This window comes from Protopterus annectens, chromosome 7.part0 (assembly GCF_019279795.1).
Source record: "Protopterus annectens isolate FY-2018-M chromosome 7.part0, PAN1.0, whole genome shotgun sequence".
In the NCBI taxonomy this organism is placed as follows: Eukaryota; Metazoa; Chordata; order Ceratodontiformes; family Protopteridae; genus Protopterus; species Protopterus annectens.
In genome coordinates, this window is record NC_056739.1 from 460,713,744 (window position 1) to 460,733,606 (window position 19,863).

The window sequence follows — 19,863 nt, forward strand, 5'->3', positions numbered from 1 at the left end:
AACTAAATAGACGCATCTACGAACACCAGTATAAAATAGGGAAGCGTGACACAAAAAATGCATTATACAGGCACATTTTAGAAAAAGGTGAAGATCATAGTTTTCTTTTTTCCATCATTGAGCAGGTGGACATTACACCATTTGGAGGAGATTGGAAAATGAAGTTGGCATTAAGTGAAAGTAAATGGCAAATTATTACCGACTCCACAAGACCACCTGGCCTCAATGATTTTATTAGTATAAAACCATTTTTAGCATTGGAATAGCACATTTATTATTATTTTTAGCAGCATATCTGGAGAGTCATTTTCATCAGGCACACACCAGGATTTTGTTATGTATTTTAATGTAAGTTTTTTTAGTAAGGATAGACCTCTAAGGGGAACAGCAGATGTGTTGTTTCGTAATATTTATAACATTTGTATACAACTTTTTAGTAACTTGATAATGTTCAGTTTTTATTCATATTGATGCATTTTATATGTATATCAGGGACACTGAAGTGTTAGTGACTAGATGATGTAAATACTGATTTAAACACCATGTATCTTTAAATAATTTTTGGCGGTTTTTATCTTTTAATTAATCAATTAGTGGGATATAATTATGTGTGTATATATACCTTGTCTTTGGTCATATTATTTGTTCTGATGAAGGCTGGGGTACAGCTGAAAGCGCTTAACTTGGATACAATAAAATTCTGTATTTGGATATTACAACAGTTTGTTTGGATCCGTACATTCAACGTTTGAGACTATCGTCCTTTTGCATGAGCAGGGTTCATCACTCCTCCATCTCATAGTTCCTGTGTTGTTTTTAAATGTTATAGGACTATTTTTTTTTCTTTTTAATAAATATTGTATGACCAGGCCCCCAAACAGCACCAGGCCCTGGGCAGCACCCTAGGTTACTTAGTGCTGGATCTGGCCCTGCTTACATTGTATGCAACTGAGATTTATAAAGTGTAACATCATCTCTCTTCCAATTGAATATGTCTAGTTAGTACAGGTTCTATACAGCTATGAAGTACATGCAATTGGTATCAGGCTTAAACTACCTCTTAACCATCCTCCATTTCCTGTCTCTGCACAGTGCTGACAGAATTTTCTAAGCTACTGAGTCATATGTACCATTATTACAACTGCTGCTGTTGTCTTAAAGTCCACTTTATTTACAACTTTTGAATCCTTTAAGGTGTTGACATTTTTATTTGCAATTATGACATAAACATGGGCAGGTAATACAAATAAAATCCCTCACCTCCTTTAATGGTATCAACTCTCACTCGCCCACAAACTAGTAAACCATCCACTAAATGTCCCATCCCTCCAGAATCTACTCCAACCCTATCGCACCACCAGACCACTAAGATCCAGCAACAAAAATCACTTGCAGATCACTAAAGCCAATAACTCTGCTGGTGAAGCACTATTCTCTTGCACCATAGCCAAATTATGGAACTCCCTCCCACCCACAATTAGCTCCATACCATCATGCACCCACTTCAAAACTTTACTAAAAGCGCACCTAAAAACATGCTGACTATGCCCTTGCAACTCCCACTCTAATATCACCCACCCCATCCAACCACTACCTTTCTTTCCACTCCACTAACTACCTTGATTATAGCAAGCTCAGATGCTCATAAGCCTAGTACTTATTATACAGCAGGAACTTCTTATTGTAACATTTGTTAATGTCTGTTATGGACTTCACAGATAAAGATTCTAGTTGTCTACTGATGTGCTATGTTCTTCATCTGTAAATATGTTGAAAGTAATTGCTATGTAAATTGTTAATCGCTATGTAATCCAATGTAACTACTGTCTGTTTATTTTAACTGTGGAGCTTTTCTCCCCAGGCCTCCACTGAAAATGGACCTACGTCCAGTCGGACACTCCCGGTCAACAAATATAAATAAATAAATAAATAAAACCCTTATTGATCTCTTGGATGAACCATTCTAAAAACAAGCAGAGCCAATTTGCATGCCCTGCATGTGGATGAATTGCACAGAACACTGCCATCTAGCTGTCAGATAAGAAATTAGTCCAGATAAAATCACTTTAGCTAACAGATCTAGGAGTCTTTTTCACTGATATCCTCCCTGTGACTTCTGGATCACAGATGGGTTACCAGACTTGACTCAAGCTTTCTAGATTACCTGTGTTTTCTAGCTGTCAGATAGAGGGATGTACATGTCCAGATCCTAATGGATACCACATTAATGGGTAGTGTATGGCTCTTTCATGATTAGGCATCCCTGCATGACGAGGCAGCATTAGTGACAGACTTTGACATTCGTGGTTTCTAGGGTATTGTTGTGAATATAGCCAGAAGGAAAAATATAATTTTTGTTGATTCACTTGTTGGCCATCGCCTACTCTTACTCATTCAATGTCTGATGCATGAGTCTTACACTGTATATCAGACAGATCACTATTACATCACTATGCACAAGTTTAACACTCTGAGCTTTTTTTGATTTTTTTCTTAATTTTCATGAATTAGTCCCTTTGCGTGAAGAGGTTGCTTCAAATAAGGCATTTATGAAGCCAAGATTTTTGCATTAAGCAGAGATGTACTCTACTGAAAGTCACTGAATGTTATTCCAGTATCATCACTGGTGATCTTTCTTTAATGATTCCTGTAGGAAAAAAGCTATGATACTGAACAACATATTTGCCATGATTGGAGGATGTCTGATGTGCTTTTCCAAGCTTGGCCAGTCATATGAGATGATGATTTTGGGGCGCTTCGTCATTGGCATTTTCTCAGGTAATAGCTGTTTCCTTTTTTTTATTATTATATGAAACAAAATGCATTATTATTGGACTGATTATCTAACTAGGAAATTGTGTTAAGAAATGTGTTCACTTGCCCACAGTTTTGCCACAATAGGAATAACATTAAATGTAACAATGTGATTTTCCATGTTAGTTTAGGAGAGAGGGAGAGCAAAAGTAAATATTGTCCTGTTTGAGACTTATATAAAGTTGCTGGCTGCCTTTTTATCAGTTGGCGCACACACACACACACACACACACACACACACACACACACACACACAAACACAGGTGTGTCTGTGCATGTGGGTATGTGTCTCTGTTCCTGGGATGCAGAAAGTATTAACATTGCAGTAGCAAATTTTGCACAATGAGCTACCACACATCAGGTGGGGTGACCCAGAGGCACACGGACCTCGATTGTAGAAACCTGACAAATACCTCAGCCTACATAATATACGGATTTCATTCTAATGACATGGAAATCAACAGTATTATTAAACTATGGACGATGGTGAATGCAAAAGAGGGTAATAATATGGATGAGCAGTTCAGAAACATAATGTGTGTGTGTGCGCGTGTGTGTGTGTGTGTGTGTGTGTGTGTGTGTGTGTGTGTGTGTGTGTGTGTGTGTGTGTGTGTGTGTGTGTGGATTCACTTTGAATCATCGAATGTTCAGAGCATCAACATTCTGATCATCAAGACCAGAACATCGATATTCAGAACATCGAAAATTCAAAATGAGCCCCCTGCACCCCCCATGTGGGGGGCTGTGCCCCCCACACCCCCTATTTTAATATTCCAACTCCGAGATCGCACTACAGTGGGGTAAGGGAAATCTCCCGTTTACCGCTATATGCGGTAGTACTAAACAGGAAATTTCCTGCACCCTACCTGCAATGCCAACACTCAGATGGCACACACACACACAACATGCAGGGCATCTTGCTGCCCTGCATACACACCCAACATTTCACTATCTCACTTACCTGCCACTTATACTTTAAACCTTCGATGTTCTGGACATTGATGTTCTGGTCTCGATGATCAGATTGTCGATGTTCTGAACATTAGATGATTTAAAGGGAACCCATGTGTGTGTGTGTGTGTGTGTGTGTGTGTGTGTGTGTGTGTGTGTGTGTGTGTGTGTGCGTGTGTGTGTGTGTGTGTGTGTGTGTGTGTGTGTGTGCGTGTGTGTGTGTATATGTATATATATATATATATATATATATATATATATATATATATATATATATGAATGACTCAGCTTAATATAGCAAATTATTCATGACACACAAACAGCATGGAGCAGGAGTAGGAGCTGTTCGAAAATGTGTCACCTTCATATGTAGGCTTGTGAGATGCATGGAGTATCTGTCACTTTGGACACCAAGCTATGTGTGGCTTTGACAATTCCAGCTACAAGAAACTTTCAGTGTGACCAACAGGGTCACAGTGGTTGTATCCTAGACATCTGCATCAAGGATACTCCAGCAGTTCCATAATGCCATGCTACAGCATATGAGGAAGCATATCTGCTTTCACACACCACATAGAAAGGACAGGTAACCCCAGGCAGGCATTTTATGACATAGCCTAATTCCCTGAGGTACCAGGAACCACTGACTGCACCCACATTGCAGTGGAGGGAAAGAGAGAGGCATTGTATAGCTGAAGAGTCAAGGACAGCGGGAGTTAAAAGTATTAGGTTACCTACTGATATAGAACCTAGTTATAAGAGAGTAGTAAAGAGTATTTAAAGGAAATGGACAAAGTGGGATGGTCAGAAAGAAATTGAAATGTAAAGTTGGGATTAAGGTAGGAAGGAAATTCAGGAAGAGTAATAGAATGGTTTGTTGTGCAGAATGTGAGAAAGATTAGGGGATATGAGATGACAAAGGAATATGGTCTTACCTAGGAAAGGAACATGGGCCCAGCCAGATGTGGTTTAAGTGTTATTTCAGTAAGGGTTTGAATACGGAAAGTGTCATGGCATGGTAGGATAGTGGTCCACAGTTCAGATGCATAATGGGAGTATAGTGAGTCCCCTACTGAGTTATTAGACTTTGTTATTTTAGTAAGTGCTTACTGGTTGAGAAAACATGTTTACTTGGAGAGTAATGCTGCAAGGTACCTTTTAATGCTGGACATTTTTCTGATGCAGGTATAAGACTGAGTATAGTAATAAGTTATGAGTATGGTGAATAGCTGGTTATCTTAAGATAATTTAGTTGTTTCAGAGCTCCGCAATGGTGAATCTTATACATAAGACTGGCAGCAAATTTGGCTAATTTATTGTAAATAGGTGAGGCATATAGAAAGGATTGAAGAAGGTAGGTAGAAGCTAGTGTCCATCTTGCATCATCTGAGAGGTAGTGTTTTACAGAGGGTTCTATAGAGGGTGTCAAGATTCTGGTGTGTTGTTTTTTTTAATGGCTTACAGTAAGTTTTGTTCAGATTTGAGGTTATTGCTACTTATGATGCTCAGAAGCTTTGTTTAGTTTACAGTTTCAATTTTTGTGTTGTTAGATAAGGTTATTTTGAAAAAAATGTATTTTGTTTTGGTACAGTTTAGGAATCGGGATTGAGAAACATATATTTTTTTTCTTTTTGTTTTTTTTTTTTGTTTTGTATTTTTTTTTTTGTTTTGTTTTTAAGGATTTTAAAGTAGATTTGTATCTTTTAGCCAAATTACAATAACATGAAAGAATGTTGGGTGTTGTCCTGAAGTCACAGTAGGGATGGGGCTGACATATAAGGGTCAAGTTGTCAGCATACTGAACTATGCTAGCAAGGTGGATGGTAATACATAGCTTGTTAATAAAAATGTTGAATAACATGGAACCTTGGTGGGAAACTGACAGTGACTGGTTAGAAGTAAGAAAGATTTTATTTCCATTTGACTGCTTACAGTGTATCACTGAGATATGGAATCATGAAAGACAGGGGGGGAGTGATAATGGGATTAGATGTTTATTGGATATAATGTCAAATGCTTTTAGTTGTTGTTTGTCTTTTTGGCTTTTCCCTGTTAGGGGTCGCCACAGCAGAACTCTGGTCCACTTATGATTGGCAGTCAATTTTTTTTATGGTGCTGAGTTGCCAGCCCGACACCCAACCTTCAGCAAAGGCATGCCCATTCACGCATGTCTTTCGGAGGCCACTCGACCGTGGGAGGACATGCAGACTCCACACAGAAGGCACTCCAGCCGAGAATCGAACAGGAGAACCTCTTGCTATGAGGTAATGGCTCTACCGCTGTACCACCACGGATTAATGTCAAATGCTTTTAGGAAATCTAAAAATAATGCCAATACCAGTCTGCTGTCTTTCCTGTGTTAGTCTATCATGTTGGTAAGGTTGAAAAGAACAGTGATCGTACTATGATGTAAGGTCTAAAGCCATGTTGGGGTTTGGAGAGAAGGTTTTTACAGTTAACATACAGCATAAGTTGTGAGTGGATGCATTTTACTAGTATCAAATATATCTTTCTTTAAGCAGGTTTCAGTAGTAACTATTATATCAGGGGACTGAGTAACTAGATATGCACGAATGTCCTGGATTACCTGACCTAGGAGGTCCTTTACTTCTTTAAGCAATAAGTGTACAGCTATTGCTAAGCCATTAGCATGGAAACACAAAGTCAAACAGGTTTTCTTTCAGCAAATGAAAACAGAAACCAAAGAGCTAGGGAGGAGGACATAACTGGTTTAGTTAACATAATCTAGAGGTCACATGAATGGATAGTGACCAAGTATGTCAGTGGTCCATAGAAGTAAGGACTTCTTCCTTGTGGGAATATCGCAACCACTGTCCATCACAGAACAGTAAATACGTCACCACTTTATGTTAATATACAGTGAGGCTCTCCATGTTAAACTTGCTTACATTGCATAATAACAAATAATCCCAGTAGGTTGTTGTTCACTGATACAGCTTTTGCATTTTACTTATAACTTATTTGTCTTCTATCATTTAATCTCCAAGCAATACATTTTGGAGTTACTTTCCACCTTAAACTACCATATGTCTCATTTCATTAGTATATCAGACTCTACTTACATGATAGTTAGATATTCAATTTCTTATGTCAGCATAAATTGTGCAATACCAAGTTGTTCTTAACCTTTTGACCACTGTTTGAGTACTTTGTTAATTAGAAAATCATCTATTTATTCCCATCAACATTAGTGTCCAACCGAACACCCTCATACTAGGTGACTTCAACTACCCCTCCATCAACTGGGAAAACTACTCATGCACCAATACACTAGCCCAACACTTCCTGGAATTCATCAATTCCGATGCACTGGACCAGCTCATTCTTATCCTCACTAGAGGAAGTAACATCCTTGACCTGGTTATTACTAACATGGGCAACCATTGCTCTGCACCAATAGTTAATTCCTCCCTTGTTAGATCTGACCACAAACTAATCACCATGGAAATCCACATCTCACCCACAACCCCCGCAAAGATAACCACCATGAAAAACTTCTCCAAAACTGACTTTGGGCTCCTAAAAACAGAGGTGGCTAACTTCACGGCACCCATGTCAATGGAAAATAGATGCATGACTGCTGAATCATACACAGATGCACTGTACAAACATGTACATAAATGCATGGAACTAGCCATACCCAACAGAACCAAGAGAGTCTCCTCCAAAAAAAGGAAGCCAATCTGGTGGTCCCCTGCCATTAATAAACTCTACAATAGAAAGAAGAAATTGTTGCAGAAAAAGGTGAAGTCCCAGGACTGGAAAAACTCCCTTATTAGCCTCAACAAAAAGTTGAGATCCCTCATCAAAACCTCTAAAGCCATCTATGAAGGCAGAATTGCAGCAGACACTAAAAACAACCACAAAGCCTTCTATAGCTATATCAAGAATCTCCACAGCAATACCCAGGTTTGATCTCAGTTACAGCACAATGGTACCTCCTATACTGAGCCAACAGATATTGCCAACATACTGGCCAACAGATTCAGTGCCAACTTTACCCCTCTCCCCCCCCCCCCAAAGGACTGATTACAATACCGGATGAATGCCAGGCACCCAGCATTACTGCAGCACAGGTTAAAGCTTCATTGTCCAAGGCCAAGAATACAGCTTCCATGGAAACCGACAATATCCTTAGATGTGTTGTACATGAACTACAAAGTGAACTGGCACCACATCTGTGTGCCCTGTTCAGTCACAGCCTCACCTCAGGCTTTGTCCCTACTGAATGGTGTACTGCTACATTCATCCCACTCCATAAAAGGGGAGTGACTACAGACCCTGGGAATTATCACCCCATTAGCCTGACAAGTCTGATATGTAACGCTATGGAGCGCATCATCATGGACCTAATTAACAAGGATATAGGGAATCTCCAAACTCTAGATCCCACTCAATTTGGTTTTGTGAAAGGTAGATCATGCCTGCTCAACCTGGTTGACTTCTTTGAGTCAGTCACCAGAGCTGTGGATGAGGGCAAGGCAGTTCATACAGCCTATCTCAATCTGGCCAAGGCCTTTGATACCTTTCCCCACTTAGGAATTACTGATAAACTCACCAAACAAGGCATCAACCCCTATATCGCTAGGTGGGTTGCAAATTGGCTCACAGATAGAACCCACAGTGTGAAAGTAGCGGACTCCAAGTCAGACTGCCAAACAGTCACAAGTGGAATCCCACAGGGATCAGTCCTGGGTTCTCTCCTGTTTGACATCTACTTCTCAGAAGCCCAGGCCAACACGGAGGGACTATGGCTGACCAAGTTCAAAGACGACTGCTGGGAGCCATTATTAACTCCCCAAGTGATGTAGACATCCTACAGAAAGGCCTCACTGAGACCAATGACTGGTGCATAAGCTTAATGCCAAAAAATGAGTCATCGTCCCCTTTGGGAAAAACTCAGTTCCCACTAATTACCACATTAATGGGAGCCCACTGAACACTGAAGGTGTTATAAGAGATCTGGGGACACAGGTTGACAGCAACTTCTCCTTTGATCACCACATTGCCACTGCTGTCAGAAAGTCCTTCTATGTAGCATATCTTATTACCAAGGGTTTTGCATCCAGGAAGAAAGAGGTCATCATCTCCCTCTACTCTTCCCTCATTAGGCCAATCATCAAGTATAATGCCACATTTGGCATGTACCTCACTAGACACATGCAACAGCTGGAAAGGCCACAAAAGTACGTCACAAAGAGGATCCTAGGCCTTAAACACGTCCTACATGGGCAGACACAAAAAACTCCAGCTACTCTCTGTCTCGTATCATCTATTAAAAGGCAATATCTGCTTGATTTACAAAGCCATGTCTGACCCAGCTCTGTTAGAATTGCTACATCTAAAGAAATCCCAATCCCTCCACACCACATGCTCCAGAGACCTCAACCTCATTACCACAATCAACAGAACATGCTGGAGAGACAGGTTCATAACTCAGAGACTGCCCATACTCTGGAATAGACTTCCCATACATGTCAAGCAGAGCAGTTCACTAGCCCTCTTCAAGAGAAATCTTGATGAGTGGATGGGAAGTAGAAAGTTCACCCTGGGGAACACTCCAGTGGCTCTACTTGATAGAGGCACTGGGAACTAACGTCGGACTGCACAATGCCAGGGCACTTCTATGGGCTAGGCTTGTAAAGGCTCCAGGGCCATTAGCCTGGTACACACCTATGAACCAGTGAACCTCTCATAATGTTGTTTTTTTCAAAATATAGTAAAACCATATGTGTTTATTATATTGCACAAATGTAAAATATAATGGAGATATCAAAATAATGCAACAAACATGACAATTTCATTATGTCACTTCTAAAAAGAAACATTATAAATGATAATATTTATTAAAATAATATAACTTATTGTTCATGGGTAAGAACTAAGAAGTCAGGCTACAGACCACTACAACCCTAGCAAATAAACCATGTTCAAAAGTTCTGTGCAGAATCAGGAATCTCAGGAGGTTAATACAAGATAGACCAGAGGAGAGAGGTGAGGCTACCATTCAATTATCTTGGTGTATCTTGGAAGAGGCAAGGATGTTGCTCTGCTTGATTTGATTTAGAAGTTTGATCCAGAGGCGGGGGATGTGTTGGGATATGAATCTGTCTTCTTGCTAGTGTATCTATGTATCTGTCGAGGAAGGTTTAGGTCCTTTAACTGGATATTTGAGGAACCATTTGTTCTGCAAAGGAATAAGAGGTCAGAGAGAGAGAGTTGAATGTTTCACAGTTTGACAGGCTAGGGGTATGATCACCATGAAGGAGACTATAAGAGACCAAGTCCTTGTATAGAGCTACCAGCCATCCAGTTAACTGATGGTCTTGAGGCCACTGATATTTTTAATTAAGAATATCTCAGGGCTCTCAAATTATGGGAGATGTTTAGACAAATTCATGCTAAATGGAGCATTATATTCAATAACTGGTCTGATAAGAGATTATAAAAGAGAATTAAGACTTATTTGGGTCTGGAGAAGATGCCTTTGAAAATTAGATGAACCAAGCAGAAGGATTTCTGAATAACTATAGAGATTTGATAGTTAAAAGTTAAGGAGCTAACTACAAGAGTGCATAGATACATTACATCAGTGTCTGAATGGAGTGGTGTGTCATCTTTCTGTATGAAGAGCAAATGAACTACATTGCAGTATTTTTTTCATGTTTAGTTTAAGACTGCTGTCCTTGTACCAATTGTTAACATAGTCTAACCTATGTTGGAGCAATTGGGAGTCAGTCAAATAACAGCAAACAATTTACAGTTTTCTACAAACTTAGATAATCATAAGTCAACAGCATTGGCTTGAAAGTCTAAGAAATAGATACCAAACAGGAGACAGCCCAACACTGAGTTTGCTGGTACACACCTGCTAACGTTTTTGCTTTCAGAAATTACACCTGTGACTCTAATTCCACAGAGTGTGTCAGACAACCAGTTAGCTGTCCACCACACAACATCTGGATTTATATTCAAATTTTCAAGTCTGACAATAATGTATACAGAATGGCAATTAATATCAAAGGCCTTGGTCAGGAGAAGATATGCTGTATTTACTGCATAACCACTATCCATCACTTGGGTGACTTTTCAACAAAGCTGAATTGATAACAGTTCAGAGTAAATAAATTGTTAAATTCAGGCTTAATGTGGTCTGAAATAACACATTCCATGGATTTGTCTATGAGGATAGTGATTCTAATGGGTCCATATTTACCATGGTGTGTGATTGACCCACCCTTGTGTAATGGCATTACTATGGCAGTTTTCCAGACTTCGAGAATGTATCTAGTGGGGAGGCTTACATTAAATAGGTAAAGCAGGGGTTCAGATAGGTCATATTTGGTACTAATAATTAGGCAACTTTAATTCATTTTTTTCTGAATGTATAAACTTTTAATTTAGGTAAAACAGAGAAAACTTTAGCCATGTTATTTGTAACTAATCATAAGTTCAGTGAGTGCTATATTGTCAGTATAAAGGATCTGTGAAATATCAAGTAAAAAAGAAAATATACCAACCAAACACAGCCTCTAAAATAAAACATTTATTAAAATTGTAAGCACTTTTGTGCTAATAATGTTGCACTTCTTCAGGCAAAAACAACAAAATGAATCAAGGTATTACATACACGTGCCATAAAATCAATTAATAAAACAATTAGCTGATTAGTGAGGTAATTTACATGCCTTCAATTAAGTTTTTAAAGGTATGTTCCCATTTAAACAGGGAGCTCTATGTGCTTGTAAGGTGGTAATCCACCTCAATTCAGCCACCTCTACCCTATTCACAATATCACCACCTCTAAAATCAGCAGTCATAACCTGCAGCACTAAAAAACTAAACATGTGTCCCCTAGTGGTTGCTACATGTCTATAAAGAGGATTAGTGTCATCTTTATTCCTAATGTACCTCAAATGTTCTAAAACATGCTATCTAAGGGTCTGGTTAGTCTTTCCCACATAAAAACAGGTATATTGATTGCAGTGTGCTAAATAAACTAAATTGCTACTAGCACAATCTGCATAAAACATTGATATAAATCTGAAACCATTCACGGGATGCACAAAAAACCTCTGTGCAGATATATCGTCACAAGCTGTACAAGACCTACAAGGGTGGGTCCCTGTACTATCAGTCAAGATGTATCATTTTGTCCTCCTTGGACCATAACATAGCTGGCTTTTAAGAGACAAACTGTTCTTAAAACAGAATCTAGGTGTAGGGCCAACTATTCCCCCAATCCTGTCATCAGACAAAAGAATGGGCCAATTCTTACGTACAATCTCACATATCACACCTATATCATTTGTATAGGTTAAAACAACCCTATTATTAACAAATGAGCGATCACTAATCACTTTTTTCTGGTGTTTACTAGAAAAATAGGGTCCAGCAGTAGCTTTACATGCCTCTTTGAGATCACCTACCAAAGGGGCTAACTCCTGTCTAGAATATCCCGTTTCTATAAAAGCATCAAACAACTGTACCAAAGCCTGATCAAACTCATTATTATCAGTGTGTAGCCTGGACAACCTGAAAGCCTGACTCCTGGTCACACTGTGATACACATACTCACGGTGCATACTAGTCCGATGTAATAGATTATTATGCCAGTAATCTTTCCTCTAAAGACTGGTATCAAAAGATCCATTCTCAGTTTTTTCTCAAATGTACATATAAAAAGTCGATGGCATCAAAAGCAACATTGTTACTGAATTTTAGAAGAGTGGTGGTACTCTCAAGACAATCTATAAACTGATCTAACAATTCAACAGGTCCTTCCCATAGCAAAAATATATCATCCAAAAAACGTTTAAGATATCTCAAATATGTTGAAAAACTATGAGACCCTAAAACAAAATTCTCCTTCCACTGTGCCAGGACCAGACTGGCGTAACTATTGGCACCAAACACAAACACATTATTTTCCAATACCACATCTAACAAAGTACAAATCAAAAAAATGTCATTCGAGTAACGACTATGCTTGTGAAGAAAGGATCTGACTGACTCTACACATTCTATATTCGGAATCACAGTAAAAAGTATACATACATCTAGAGTAACCAAAAAACATCTGGAAATATTAACCCATGTAACACATTCATACAATGTTTCAAGAAAGTGCTGTGTATCTCTTGAAACTGAAGGAGCACTATCCACAGCAGGTTGTAACCTATGCTCAACAAATATAGAAAGTGGTTCAGTTAACCATCCCATACCAGACAATATGGGATGTAATGGGGGATCACATGTATCCTTATGCATCTTAGGAAGGCCATGAATAATATGTATGAGAGGCTTCTCAACCAACAAATACATATATAATTCATAACTAATCAGCCTACTCATAATAATATCATATAATTCATCATATACATGCCTTCTCATCCTATCAATAGCAGAAATGTTAATAAGCATATACACATCAGTGTCAGACAGCATGCTATGCATTTTATTCAAATAAACAAACCTATCTAGAATCACAATTGCCCCACCTGTATCGACCGGGCGTATCTGAATCAGTTGGCTTTTTGTTCATTCAACGCGTTTATCTTCTTGCTGGTCATATTATAGAACCTAGTCGTTTCTGTCCCTTTAAACGTCTTGTGTAAATCATACTCACATATTTTTAGAAAAGAATCAACAGAAGCACTGAAAACAGGGAAAGATGTACTTACCTTCTTAAAATTGTTCTTACGAGTCCCAGCATTGTCAGGAAACAAAGCCTTAAGCATTATATTCCATGCAAACAGTCTCAACTGCAAGATCACATCACATACCTTGGAGAGATAGCATGGTATGAAGGAGAGGCCCTTATTTAACAACCCCACCTGCACTGGAGTTAGGAATAAAGAAGATAAATTCACAACTAAAGATTCCTTGTCATTCGTTTCCCTCTTACAGTCATTGCTTCATGGTCCAACTATAACTTCCATTTTTTTCAGTATCTGCTGACAACCCGCCTCACTTGCGATATTTCCTTCTGTCTGATAGGTACAGGTAGTACCAGAAAAGAACTCTTCAAAGGATTGGAGACTCTCTCTTTTGGTCTCACTCCAAGCTCTGCACAATTGGTCGATGCTGCTAAAGCTGATCTCTTCCTTGAGAACAGACAATGAGGCAGAGGCTCGATCACCAGTGGTTGAACTACTTGTCCCACCTGTCTCAGATCGCGAACACTGGGAGGGGCAGCCAGAGATTCTTTCACAGCAGGACCAACCTCCCATTGCATATTTATATCATCAACATCGAAACAGCCAATAGCATTGTCAGTCGAACTAGCAGCAGCTCTCATACAAATCTGTAGCCATACAAAAATATGGCCATTCACAAAGTCATTATAATCTCATCCCAACTTTTTGGATTTTACTTGTCTAAGTTTATTTTCATATAAAGACACATTCATATAAATATCCTCCAATTTCAATAAATAAACTTCAGTCTTGAAATTCGACCTAATCTCATTCAAGAGACTCTCAATCTCAGCAACCAGTTCAGCTTCAACAGGGTTAAAATGTACATGTTGTTATGTGGGAAAGATTGACCAGACCATTAGAGAGCGTACATTAAGAATAAATATGTCACTAATCCTCTTTATAGACATGTAGCAACCGCTAGGGGACACATGTTTAGTTTTTTAGTCCTGCAAGTTATGACTGCTGATTTTAGAGGTGGTGATATTGTGAATAGGGTAGAGGTGGCTGAATTGAGGTGGATTACCACCTTACAAGCATATAGAGCTCCCGGTTTAAATGGGAGCTTACCTTTAAAACCTTTATTGAAGGCAGATAAATTACCTCACTAATTAGCTAATTGTTTTATTAATTGATTTTATGGCACATGTATATAATACCTTGGTGCATTTTGTTTTTTTTTTTCTGAAGTGCAACATTATTAGCATGAAAGTGATTACGATTTTAATAAACATTTTATTTTAGAGGCCGTGTTTGGCTGGTATATTTTCCTTTTTACTTGTCATTTGGTTTGTCAATATACCAACCTTTATTCACCAGGGTTGATCTGTCTGCTGATCTGTGAAATATCTCAATAAGGAAAATTCACAATTACAATATCTGGGATACAGCTGGATCTTACAGTCTGCTTCAAACTTACCAGTTATTGGACACCAGGGGCTAGAAACGTAAACTGATTTAATATCCTAGTGCATAAATTACAATGTGTCCTACTTATACTGGTCCTTAACGCCATATACAGGACTGCTTGAAAATGCCCTGAAAAAATATCCTTGTTTTCTCCAAGGTTGACTCCATGGGTAGCATTGCAGAGAGAACAGTAAAACTAACTGGCATTCAGTAACAACAGCTACTATGATGTTAACTTTTTTAACTTTCAAATTATGGCAGAAACAACACTGTCCACCCCACCTCATAAAGTGGACACTGCTGCACACTATTACCTTAATACTTAAAGTGCTCCATATATATATATATATATATATATATATATATATATATATATATATATATATATATATATATATATCATGGTACTTGGTGGCTTAAGTCCCATGATGTATATTCCTCTCTACCATTCCAAGTTTATGTGGGCTGTATCTTAATAAAAAGCTTCGTAAACATTTTACTAAGGAGCTTCCCAGTTAAATTAACTTTATCCTTTGATGATATCACCATAACACTAGAGTTTGAATGTATCCATAGCCTTTAATGAACACACCCTGCGCAAACAAAGACAATTGGTGACCATCTGTAAGTCATGTATCAGTAATCCACATCAGAAGCAAGCAGTAAAATCAAAGGCAAGCAATTTAGTACTGCTGCAGGTTAAGGCCTATTAAGTAAAGACGAAAAGCATTATTAATTTTATTTCAAGGGAAGACAGGATCCTTGATAGCCAGTACTGCATACATTTTTACCAGGAGTGAACTGTGTGGCCAGTACAAAGATCACTGCTTTATATTATGTTAGGAGGAACCATAATTATATGAATTGTTGTACTATATATGTATAGACAACACTACTCTTCAGACTTGCTCTGTACTCCACTCAAAATGCAGAGCACTGGTTACACTTAGACCACCAGGGGGCAGTATAATTTATGCAGGTCATAGTTAGCCACTGTCAATGCTATGATGGGGCATGTGACAAATTTAAATCAGATCACGCAGGATGCTCTAAGGCCACATTTGCATACTGATAAATTCTGTTAACTGCTGTCTATTAAACTTCTGTACTAAACTGGAAATCAGTAGTTAGCACAAGCAGCTATAGAGGTATAGCAACAATTTTTATGAAGGTATTTGTAGACAAATATTTCAGACTACACAAGTTCAGCATTGACATGCTGAATTAAGTAAAATATTAGAACCAGGTTAAAAATGTGAATATGCAACAGTTTAAGTGGCATCTCTTCATACTGTTACTAAATTATTAAACTATTTAATTTGTGTGAGGTGCAAAATGAAGACAAACAGGAATTGTATATTTGGTGAAGTATTTGTTTTCATGTTTTCCCTCACCCTTCTCACATATTAATGACTGCCACTGAGCATCTCATTAGAACTTCTTTCTTTCAGATGTGAAGATAAGATTTGCTGTTAAAAGTTTAAAAGATGGATAGCTCTGTGTACAGTTTCTTCAGCTTAAACTTCATTATGACTGCTGCTGTGGTAATGTAATAATAAACCGACTTGTCAGATTTCACATAACTATACTAATACTATAATATCGTCACTTGCAAAAACACCTTTATAAAATAAAGAACAAGACAGGTTAAAATGCAAACCTACAGTTTAGTCATAAATATATACTCCAGACTATAGGTTTTACTGGATTTACTCTTTGCTTATATGGTTAAGTGGGTCTATATCAGATCAGCGAAATGGCATTACAGCGAATGCTGTTTCGCCAACACGTATAGACCAAAATCCAAAAACAGAGAAAGCTCAGGTCAGCGATTTTTTTTACCAGGGAAAAAAATTGCTTGGCCTGAGCCATGACATTGCCCTTTGCCCCACTGTTGTGCGATCTCGGAGTTGGTATATTTAGTTGGGGGGGCATAGCCCCCCACATTGGGGGGGTGTGGGGTGAAGCCGCCCACTTTGCAATGTTTTAAGTGGTATGTTGTGTTTTGCTGGTCTATCGATTCTTTGACCTGGGGTTTCGCTGTTTTTGGATTTCGGTTTATATGTGTTGGCAAAATGGCATTCGCTGTAATGCCATTTTGCTGATCTAATATAGACCCGGTTAAGTTGCATATACTCTGTTACAACAGCACACACAGTGTGCTTAACTCTGCAGTGCACAAAACCCAGATGTGTTTTAAGCATAATGATGTATATGTAACTGAAGAGTTACAGAAGACAGGAATAGTTTATTCATGAAGGCCAAGCCTGATTAGGAAAACTTCACTGCAATGGATGATTTTTGAAGTATCCACTCCTTAGGATAGTTTATTGCTATTGGAGTTTGTTTAACTATATATATATTTTAGGCGATTTGAGCTCATTTAGTGGTGTGGGCACTTGATGGAGCTGGCAGGTAAGGATGGGAGGTCCATGACAGAGGTAGGAAGGTTGGATGGACTGGAGCAGGATCCATGTATGCACAATCCCTTGAAGAAAGGGTGGCATCACTGGAGAGCTTTTGGCTCACTAAGCTACTATCAGGTGTTATCCATCATTAGAGAGTGCAATGGAGCATGTATTTGCAGGGGGAAGGCATTATAGGTCCCAGCAGTGACATAGGTAACTCATCCCCCTTCCCAGGGAGTGTGTTTAAACTATACAAACGCCCTCATTGCCAGGATGATGGCAAGGGCACAATCAAACCATGTGGTTGTCTATATGATATCCCCCCCAGGAAGCTCTCATCTCCATACTGTATTGGGGTAATTCCCCAATAAATGGGAAATTAATTAGAAGAGACCAACTGCAGGAGACTTGACAGTCAGCCAACATGTGGGCAAGAAGCATTTAGAAAACATATATGCATTTTCTTAGTTTTTAAAATAACTTTATTGGCTAGTAGTCATTCTTTAATATTTCTAATGCAACCATTTAATTTTACACCATCCTGCATGGAACACTCACATCAGTTGTACCTCATATATGCACATTCAGAGTCATACTTAGCTCTACAGCTGCAGAGTATAAGGACGGAGTACTATGTATTCCATAACAGTGCTGCTTATCACATTTAGTTTTTTGATAACTTTTGTATTCATATGTGTGTAATTAAAATTCCTTTCTCCTACTTCCTGACGTAAGTATATTGTTTAAAACTTCCCTGGGGGGGAGGGGGGGAGCTTTCCAGTGCCTGCAAAATAGCAGCAAGCTTAAATGTATACAGTACTATTCGGCTCAGTGGTTTTGCTATATATGTTAGCGTAGGTAACTATACATTACCATTGTCTTTTTCTGTATGAGCAAATGCATAATGTTTAAATACCATTTGGATGAAGAGCACAGTAATGGACATTCTTATGGACTACAGATAACCATTAGCAATGTAAATTTAAAATATTACATTTGAAATGTAATAATATTAGAAATCCACAATCATTTGAAGAGTTCCATTGAGCAATATCATTGCCATTAACAGTATCATTCCTTTCACTTTTAAGACTGCTGTATGTTTTGCATTTCATTGCCATTTCTTTGGGCTAATCATAAATTGGGATACATTCATGAAAGATAACTACTGCTGGAACCCAGACTGTTATACTGAAAACACACTTTTGGTATTAAAAGGGTAGAATACTCTACAATTTATTACAAATTAAAGGTACTTTATTTTCAATCTGCCTGTGTCATTTTATCACCTAAGCATGTGTGTGCATTTCAACCTTGTCCTGCAGGTTTTGCTTCTGGTTTGGTTCCTATGTATGTCGGTGAGATTTCTCCAACTAGCTTGCGAGGTGCTCTGGGGACCCTCCATCAACTTGCCATTGTAACTGGAATACTTATTGCTCAGGTATGTATAAACATGAGCATGATATGGACAACATTCAGGGAAGGTGAAGCAGCAAGTTGGACAGGGAATGTCTTTTTGGGAGATGAGAAATTGAGGAAGATGAGAAAATACTAGTGCGGAAAGACAATACTGGCTCCAAGGATCATAAAATGGTTATTACTAGAACTATATCAAAAATACAAGTGTCAGGATGGATTTTCTCTAGGAGAATAATTTCAGATATTGCAACTAACAAAATGGATTTTTGTATTTCAGACCAGAAACATGTTTATGCTGCGAGATAGATAAGCCACATAGTACTGCTTTGTTCTCAGTCAAAGACATTTTGACTGCTTGAGTGAATCAGAAATTGAATATTTCTACTGCCAATAATAGTTGTGAACTATGAAAGGAAGGAGTGTTTCAGAATGACTTGGCCTTTGCATTTAGTTCTGTAGTTCTACTGTGTCAGAGCCTTGTCTAAACTTGTAATTAGTATAGTTTAGACGTGTTGCTATCTATTCAGACAATAAATGTTTTTACAGTTGGTGGTTCTATACTATGGACAGAGATAAGAAGAACAAACTTCTTTCTTAACAGTTATCGGTATTAAAAGATGTATCTGAATTTTGCTAGACTGTTTAGGTGATGCATATATATATATATATATATATATATATATATATATATATATATACACACACAACACTGGTTCAAATATGGAAGCGGCTAGCTACAGCCAATTGAATGGTTACCTCAGTCTGAGGAAATCTCAAAGTAAAACTCCTGAAGGATCAACAAGTACATTTTATTGTATTTATTGTAATGGCTTGGTCTACTAGGCAGTTAAAGTATGTTTAAGACAGCACAACAGTAATTCACAGAGAAATGCAAAAGGAAGATACAAGCAATAAAAACGACATAAAATACATACCACATGTAAGATATATATGAGTGCCTATATATATATATATATATATATATATATATATATAATGTGTATATGGGTTTACCATCAAAATTCTGAGTGCAGGTACGATGACCATGGGATGTCGAAATTTGATTGGCTGAACCCGTGTTGTCAAACCTTCATTTGAGCAAGTGCTTGTTTAATTAATGCATTGTGCATTCACACATATGT

The 19,863-nt window shown here is 38.2% G+C and overlaps 1 protein-coding gene across 1 annotated transcript in view; it reads left to right on the forward strand.

Annotated features, from left to right (window-relative positions):
• The window catches only part of SLC2A4 (solute carrier family 2 member 4), a 304,157-nt gene that overhangs the window by 188,710 nt on the left and 95,584 nt on the right, over positions 1-19,863 (forward strand). Inside the window, exons 4-5 of the mRNA XM_044077041.1 lie at positions 2,654-2,778; positions 18,628-18,743. Of these exons, the coding sequence (XP_043932976.1) occupies positions 2,654-2,778; positions 18,628-18,743 (241 nt within the window). The remainder of the gene's footprint in view (positions 1-2,653; positions 2,779-18,627; positions 18,744-19,863) is intronic.